The following is an 8,430-nucleotide window of genomic DNA, read 5'->3' as shown; positions in this document are numbered from 1 at the left end:
GATATTTAATCTAGCTAGCCAATGTAAGCTAACGCACTTTTAACTAATAACGTTGATTAGCTCACTAAAAATATTTATGTTTGTATTGTAAGTTTAGATCTGAAAAATTACGAACAAGATATTCATAAATGTTACATTCTACTTAGTAATATTGTGATTTTAATCATCATATGGCATGTTAAATAAAATATAATGATTAATGTCTAAATAATTCATCAATCTTCAATACTTTTTTTCACCCAAATAGATTATATACCACAAGTTAAAAGATAGAAATTTAAATTACAGAGTCACGATAATAACCTTTCTAAGCAATCAAATGTCTAAGAAAAAGAAAAATTAAGTTTATTCTTTCTGTAGCATTAAAAGAAATATTGAGAACATTTCTATAATTATAAAAACAAAATCAATCCTTGTTGTTTGGCCCAAGGACAGAAGCCACCCTTAATCAATTTAGGAATTTCGAGAACCACGATTGGTTTATAATTCCCTTTGCAGCCAAACAACCTCTTACTTAAACCCCATACTAGCGTCTCTCTCTACACGCTGCCGTTTTGGGTGTGGCAATTGGACTTTTTCCCCAAGCAATCCTAACAGTTTCCGTTTAAACCCTAGCAACTAGGGTTTATACTGTGGCGCCAGTCAGTGATCCACAGAAAACCCCTCAATATCAAATTGACTCTATATTCAATCTGTAACCACCATTGGTTCCATGAAATAAGCAGTTTAATTTGTTATAATTATCCTATGGCTGCCTCAAGACTATCTTCATGTTTAGCAGTGGCCGCCGCAGTGGCCTCCCTGTCGAGTGCTCCAAACCGTGCTTGTGCAGACGCACCGTCTCGATTCCCTTTCTTCTCTTCTTATGGTCAGACGTCAATGAGTACTGATGATCAGACAGATGCAAAGAAATCGCAGGAGGAGGAGGAGCCAAGAGGATCGGGATTCGATCCTGAGGCCTTGGAGAGAGGTGCTAAAGCTCTTCGTGAAATCAATAGCTCTCGTTATGCCAAAGAGGTGGTTTTTTTATATGTTATCTATTTCATATTTTGTGTTTATGTTCTGTTTGGTTTTTGAGTAAACAGTGCTTCAGTTTATAAATACCGTAAATTAGCTAATCGGTTTAGGTTAGGATTTTATTCATATTATTAGTGTGGAACCAGCAAAACAAAAATGCTTGGACTTATATTTGTTCAATTTAAGGCCGTGTCCGGTATCATGCAATTAGAGTGGAATTGGAGACACCGGTCCCTTCTCTTTTTGAACCCAGTGCTTACCAATTCCATTTGGCCAAACTGAGAATGAGTTAATTTTATTAGATATTTTATTCTAACTATGGTTTTGAGTGATAAATGCTGAAAATAGATTCTCTGCTATCAGGTTTTTAAAGTTATGAGGAAGCAGGAAGAAATTCGACAGGCAGAGTTGGCAGCTGAGAAAACTCATCATGAAGCAATCCAATCTCAAATTGATATTGTGAGTTATAAACTTTCATTCATTTGCTCGCAAATTTTAGTTTCGTTTCTGTGCCTTACTACATTTTGCATGTAGTGTAAGTTCCTGTCAATAAATTCTGTGTATCCATCTTTTCTTTGTATTGCTAGCCATCGAATTCTGTTGTTTATGAAAGATTGTGGTTCTCTGCAAATGAGCTTTTTGCTACTGCTCACTGCTCACTGCTCACTGCTCTGCTTTTTTCTTTTTTATTTAGTTGTCACCATGAGCCTTCTATCCATACAAAATTATACTTGATTTCCATAATTTGCTTCATTGCTACCCAAATTATATCACTTTTGGCTATTACTTATTCTAGTAGCTGTTATAAGAACATTTCTTATTTTCCTCATACATGATATTGATCTGACTGACCTTTTATGTCCGTATTAAGGTTGATGTACATGTTGCATTAGATATTACTCAGTATGCTTGGAAGATTAGGGTGTAGCACATGCTCCATTTCCTCAGATATACCAGCTCATTTGATTGATACTTGTTGTAATTTTTTTAAGATTTATTTTTTCAGTCTTCTGTATTTCAGCATATAATATGATCATTTCGATTTTGGCAGGACAGGCAGCGAAAGTTATATGAAGAACATAGAAATTTAGTGCAGCAAGAAGCACAAGCAAAGGCGCAAAAGATGCGATATGAAGATGAATTGGCCAGAAAAAGAATGCAGGTGTTAGGAATAACCTCTTTTACAAGTGTCTGTTGGAAATATTTGATTAAGACGAGTTTGTGATAAATCGTCCCGTTCATAGAAGGAAATCATTACTTTGATTGTCAACCAGCATACTATATGCTAATTCATTTTCAGCTTCATCACTCCTGCTTCTCTTAAACCTTGAAATGAGTGTAATAAGACATACTTTGTTGTTTATTTAACTGAAATTAAATGAGGGATCACCACAGTTTATGCAGGCAGTTGTTTTAATGTCCCTTTTCCTCTAATTCTCATTGTTGACATTAATTTTTGTAATCAAATCAGAATCATTTCTGGCATTGAAACTTTACATTTAATGTCATTGTCTTCCTTGCAGACCGATCATGAGGCTCAGAGGCGGCATAATGTTGAATTGGTTAAAATGCAAGAGGAATCTTCTATACGAAAAGAACAAGCAAGACGAGCTACTGAGGAGCAAATTCAGGCTCAGCAGCGCCAGACTGAGAAAGAAAGGGCTGAAATAGAAAGGGAAACAATAAGAGTCAAAGCCATGGCTGAGGCTGAAGGCCGGGCCCATGAAGCAAAATTGACTGAGGATCAAAACCGCAGAATGCTTATAGAACGGATAAATGGTGAAAGAGACAAATGGCTTGCTGCAATTAATACAACTTTTAGTCACATTGAAGGTATAAATGTATTTATGTTTACTGTTGCCTGAATGTCACGGTTTAGTAAAGTTTCTACAAGTATCATTGTCTTTTTGAAGTAATATGTTGGGAAGCTCATTGGTTGATGATAATTGTAGTATTTTGTCTACATGTAGATACTCGGTGCAATGAAATATCTTTTTCCAAATTTTGTTGTTTTCCTCTAAAATATTGAGCAATACTAGTTTTACAAAGATACATACAAAGGGGGCAAACAAAGACAATCCCCACCCTTGATTTTCATGATCTCTCTCTCTCTCTCTCTCTCTTTTTCCGTTTTTTCTTTGTTTTTTTCTTCTTGCTGATGTCACTTTGTAGCCCTCTTTGTATGGGTCTTTGTAAGGATAGCATTTTTCTAAAATATTAGATGACCTTGCTTCATTTTTGCCTGACATCTGTTTCCTCTGTTATTTGAAGAGGCTGATGAACATTTGCAATACTTATTGCTTTACATCATTTGATCCATAAATTGTTATTCTTGATGTGATACATGAGGTTACTGGAGCATAATATATTTCTTGACCTCAAAAACTGTTGTGTTCTTGCTATGGCATACTATGTTCTGCATCTTTTAGTTTGTCAGCTTCTTATAAAAATTTGCATCTGGCTTAACCTTTTTTGTTTTAATAATTTTGCAGAGGGTTTTAGGACTTTATTGACAGATAGGAATAAGTTGGTTATGACAGTTGGAGGAGCCACTGCATTGGCTGCAGGAATTTATACAACCAGGTAAGTTGGTTTCTTTCCTTACTGCCATCTATTCAATTTTCAGTAGGAAAAGTTTCAACTTTTATTTGGAAAGTTAATTCCATTTAATGACATAGCTCAATTTAGATTAGCTCTTAGATTCACAGATTCATTTAAAACCTGTTTAATGATGATTCATGGTAGTTTGAGTCATCATCTGAACTCTTTTTTATTGTTCTGTTTTATCTGTTTACAGAGAAGGTTCTAGGGTTACATGGGGCTATATTAACCGGATCTTGGGACAGCCGTCACTAATTCGAGAATCATCAATTGCTAAATTTCCATGGTCAGGACTTTTGTCTCAAGCAAGGAAAAAAACTTTTAGTAATAGGACAGCATCTGGAGCAGCAGGGTCTACTGAAGTAAAAAAACATAATGGAGATATTATTCTCCATCCTTCCCTGCAAAGGAGGATAGAGCATCTTGCTAAGGCTACGTCAAATACCAAGATCCACCAGGCACCCTTTCGCAACATGATGTTTTATGGACCCCCTGGTACTGGTAAAACTATGGTTGCTAGGGAGATCGCTCGAAAATCGGTATGGTAGCTCTAATGGTTCAATTTTTTTTATTTATTTTTGTAATTTATGCCGACTTATTTGTGTCAAATTCACTTCAATATATAGTCTATCCTATCACTGGCCCTTGTGTGTTTCTTTAGATTGGACTTACTTTACACGATACAAAGAAGCATGAAGGACCATATGTACCTATGTTAACAGTTAGGAGGCATAGATACTATTGTTAATGCATCTGAGATTGCTAGTTATAATTTTTTTTCTGTCAAATTAAATTATTGCTCCGCCCAAGGTTGGTATGAGGGAGGACAAATCTCTAGACCTTCTGCTTTTATTTCATATGATATTGGAAATCATTAAAATAATTATAAAAAATAGAAACAATATTACAGTATTTCAAAATTTCAAAATTTCAAATTTTTTTAGAAATGAATTAAGATATTCAACACAATGACTTGCACATTTTGTCTTAATAAGTGGTTGAATTAGCTAGCAACTTTTGTCAAAAGTCTTACTTTAAGCTTGTTCTGTATTTTTATGGTATTTATAATTATAGCTCTTTGCTTTGGTCAAATGAATGGATTTAGAGATTGCAAAAAATCATATTTATTCATTGAAGTTAGCCTTGATCCTTGTGTCTTTTACCACAGGGATTGGATTATGCCATGATGACAGGAGGAGATGTTGCGCCTCTTGGTGCACAGGCTGTTACCAAGATCCACGAGATATTTGATTGGGCAAAGAAGTCAAAAAAAGGCTTGCTGCTTTTTATTGATGAGGCTGATGCGTTTTTATGCGAGTAAGTTACCGTCTCCCTCACAGATTACATCAAGTTCGGCAGTGAAAAATGATTGAAATAGCTTGGCAGTTCTGTTAATTATGTTTTAGCAGAAGTCTATTATATGATATTAAAGGCTTTAAATTACTGTATTTTTCTGTAACTGTCTAAGATGATTTGTTCTGGCTTTTAAGTCTGCTTCTTAATCTGTGTTGAATTCCACTCTTTTAATTCGAGCCCAAATTATAGCAGCTCCAATATTTCTGAAAGTTATTATCATGTTTAGGTTAGACATTTTCTTTAGTTATAATTTATTTCCTGGCAGCAAGATTGTAATCCACAATTGATCTAATGCAGGCGTAACAGCATACATATGAGTGAAGCACAGCGAAGTGCTTTAAACGCATTGCTTTTCCGAACTGGGGATCAGTCCAGAGATATAGTTCTTGTTCTTGCCACTAACAGGCCAGGAGATCTTGATAGTGCTATTACTGACCGCATTGATGAAGTGATTGAGTTTCCCCTTCCTAGAGAGGAGGAGCGTTTCAAACTGCTGAAACTCTATTTGAACAAGTACCTTTCTGATGAAGATGACAGTGCATCCAAGTGGGGCTTTTTGCTCAAGAAGAGACCGCAGAAGATAACCATAAAAGATTTGTCTGAAGATGTCATTCGAGAGGCTGCCAAGAAGATCGAAGGGTTCTCTGGGCGTGAAATAGCAAAACTCATAGCTAGTGTTCAAGCAGCTGTTTATGCCCGCCCAGACTGCGTATTGGATTCCCAGCTGTTTAGAGAGGTTGTCGATTACAAAGTTGCAGAGCATCACCAGCGAATTAAGCTGGCTGCTGAAGGTGGTCAGCAGCCCAGAAACAAGTAGTAGTCCCAAATTTTCAATTTTGTACGAGAATATCTCCTAAGCCCAGAATTACATTATTTATTCGGAAATTGTATTTTTGAGATAAGATAGCACTCCATTTGAAAAAGGAGTGAAATTTTAACAGTGAAGCTTTCAAACCAATTGTACTGCACTTTGTAGTATGTAACAAAGTCTTCCATTAATTTTTTTTCCTAGAAAGTTTCTCTATTTCAGATTTTTTTTTTTTTTTTTGAATTTTAGGAAAAAAAAATTATCCGTTCTACTTGAGAGTAACGTTATGAAGCACAGGGATAAAATAATATCGAATAAAGAAGATAATATAATAAATGATTTTGTGTAAAAAAACATAGAATTTTTGAAAGCCAACATATGGGTTGCATTAGTTGGGTTGGGGAACATGTGTGGCAAGTAGGGGTGGCGGGACCCCATGGAACCGAAACCAGCCGATTCCTAAGATTTGGAATCGAATCAGCTAGTTTCAGTTCCTAAAAGCCTAGAATCGAAACCTGAAACGTAGATACTGATTCTGGGTACTCGAAAAAATTATGATTACCCTACTATTTATAAAAATGATAAATACACCTAAAAAAATTTACAAAAATTATAGTTCAGTCCTGATTTTAACTTGAGTACCCGAGTCTCAGTTCCTATTCCAGTTACAGTTCCTACAGTGATAGATCCAAAACTGGAATTGCATAGTACGGATTCTAATTTTTTAAAACTGGTACGAACATTATGACGGCCGGTTCCGGTTCTATCCTATTTTTTAGTCCACCCCTAGTGGCAAGTATAGAGTTGCGAATTGCAACCATGGGTGATATAGTAAAAGCTTTAATAGTTTGTTGAATGACTAGTTCGATGATGATGAGCAAAACCCGTAGAAGAAAAGACAAATAGAAAACATGCATAAGATGCGGGCAACAGTGTCCTTTGGAGAGATACAAGTGGCAAAAATCCTAGTAATATACTTATAATTACAATGTCTTCCTACAGTACTGCCACTTTTCCCTGTAAGATGCCACGTTTCAGATCAAACAGTTTGTCTTCTCCACTATATAAACAGCAACAAAAGGCATTGAGATACATAACAAAGTTGTTAAAGGTAGTTAATAATCTTGTGTTAGAAAAGATGGGAAAGACTTTAGTATTGTTGTTATGTGTGATGTTGGTTTTGGTATCAACGAGGGTGGTGTTTGGGCAGGAGCATCAGGACAAGGCTGAATCCTGGACTGATTGGGCCAAAGACAAGCTCAATAAGTAATCTGATCTGACCTCCTCCTTCTTCTTCTTCTTCTTCCTTGTTATTATACACATCCATCATCTTATTACGTCTACTACTATTCACAAATTAACATTTTTTTTTTTCAACATCAATTTACTGTTTACGAATTATCATAACATTTTATTGTTGTCCTTGTTTATTAACTTTGGCGGTAGAAGTACATTCATAAAAACAAATATGCAGTTAAAGCGTGTAATATTTGTTTCTTGGTTGTTTTCTCAGTGGACTCTGTGTATATTTCCATAGTTATCTTAAAGTACACTTGATTGGCTTATAATTATTTAGTTTAAGTTTTAGGAAACCATTGATCTCTAATGTTGTGATGGTGCTCTCCCAGGACTTTTGGAATAGACCAAGATAAAACGAAAGAAAAAGCTGGGGAACTTATGGAAGATGCTGCAAATGCTACCTCCGACGCTTCAGGGTCACTTAAAAATGCGACATCTGGTACCTTAACATTTTCATTTGTGTAGCTTGTATTAATACTAGAGTGTGTAATTTATTAAAGTTAAAAATTGTTTTTGATTTGCATTGTTTCAGAAGCATCCAATTATGCTTCCGAGAAGGCTGAGGAGGCAACCAATGCGACAAGTGATGAAATACAAAAAGCAAAAGACTATGGCAGAAAGACAATGGAATTTGGCTACAATGATAAGGTAAATAAACCATTGAGAAAAGGAAAAAGGGTATTGAGATCGTTATCCGAAAGCGCTGCGGAGCAAGGTAAAGATACAATTGACAAATCAAAAGATGCATACAATGACGCTAAAGAGAACGTGAAGAGTGGTTCAGCTAAGGCTAAAGAGACCATGGGAGGAGCAATGGAAAGTGGAAAAGATAACGTAGAACATGCGTATGATGAAGCTAAAAATCAGGTGGGAGAAGCATATGATGGTGCAAAAGACAAGGCATCAAAGGCTGCTAGTAATATTGGAGTCTAGATGGACAGATTTCTCAGCTGTGAGCTGTGAGTGAATTCAACTACTACAATTCACCCGCCACATCCTGCTATGCGTTTCTTAATAAATATTTTCATCTATATAGTTTTATGTTTTTATTATAAATTAAAAAATTCTTTTATGTTGTTTGTACTTCATTCCTAATTGAAATGGAAATGAGAGGCAAAAGCAGGCCTCCAATCGATGTTTAAGATTTTAACTTCCTTCATAGTTTGGATGTTGCTAAATTTCTTGCACTTAGGCTATGTAGGATTTCTGGTTAAGCCATCAAAGCCTGGGGGCTAATTTATACTGCCTATTTTTCATATCAAAGCTGCTAGAATCGTGCAAATTGTTTAACTGGAAGGATTAATTAACAGGTAATTTCTAGCTTTTTCGTTTTTANTTTAACATCAATT

The 8,430-nt window shown here is 35.6% G+C and overlaps 2 protein-coding genes across 3 annotated transcripts; both read left to right on the top strand.

The window, feature by feature from the left end:
- Positions 1-585: 585 nt before the first annotated feature.
- On the top strand, positions 586-5,981 carry LOC116113170 (ATPase family AAA domain-containing protein 3). Of its 2 annotated transcripts, none has more exons than XM_031399329.1 (8): positions 586-1,017; positions 1,381-1,476; positions 2,069-2,179; positions 2,541-2,850; positions 3,510-3,600; positions 3,815-4,157; positions 4,787-4,935; positions 5,272-5,981. In XM_031399329.1, exons 1-8 carry the CDS (start codon positions 748-750, stop codon positions 5,789-5,791), a joined length of 1,890 nt encoding a protein of 629 aa, XP_031255189.1. In that variant the 5' UTR covers positions 586-747; the 3' UTR covers positions 5,792-5,981. The 2 variants fall into 2 exon arrangements, with proteins under 2 accessions (XP_031255189.1, XP_031255190.1); XM_031399330.1 differs by having other exon boundaries at positions 878-1,017; positions 2,074-2,179; positions 5,272-5,979.
- Positions 5,982-6,920: 939 nt separating this feature from the next.
- LOC116113101 (late embryogenesis abundant protein D-29-like) lies at positions 6,921-8,083 on the top strand. The gene is made up of 3 exons (XM_031399253.1): positions 6,921-7,048; positions 7,411-7,520; positions 7,614-8,083. The coding sequence occupies exons 1-3, from the start codon at positions 6,921-6,923 to the stop codon at positions 8,012-8,014; spliced, it is 639 nt and encodes a 212-aa protein (XP_031255113.1). The 3' UTR covers positions 8,015-8,083.
- Positions 8,084-8,430: the final 347 nt, after the last annotated feature.

The sequence above is a fragment of the Pistacia vera genome, unplaced genomic scaffold (assembly GCF_008641045.1).
Source record: "Pistacia vera cultivar Batoury unplaced genomic scaffold, PisVer_v2 Contig673, whole genome shotgun sequence".
NCBI classification, from domain to species: Eukaryota; Viridiplantae; Streptophyta; class Magnoliopsida; order Sapindales; family Anacardiaceae; genus Pistacia; species Pistacia vera.
This window is presented reverse-complemented; position numbering and strand designations above follow the sequence as displayed.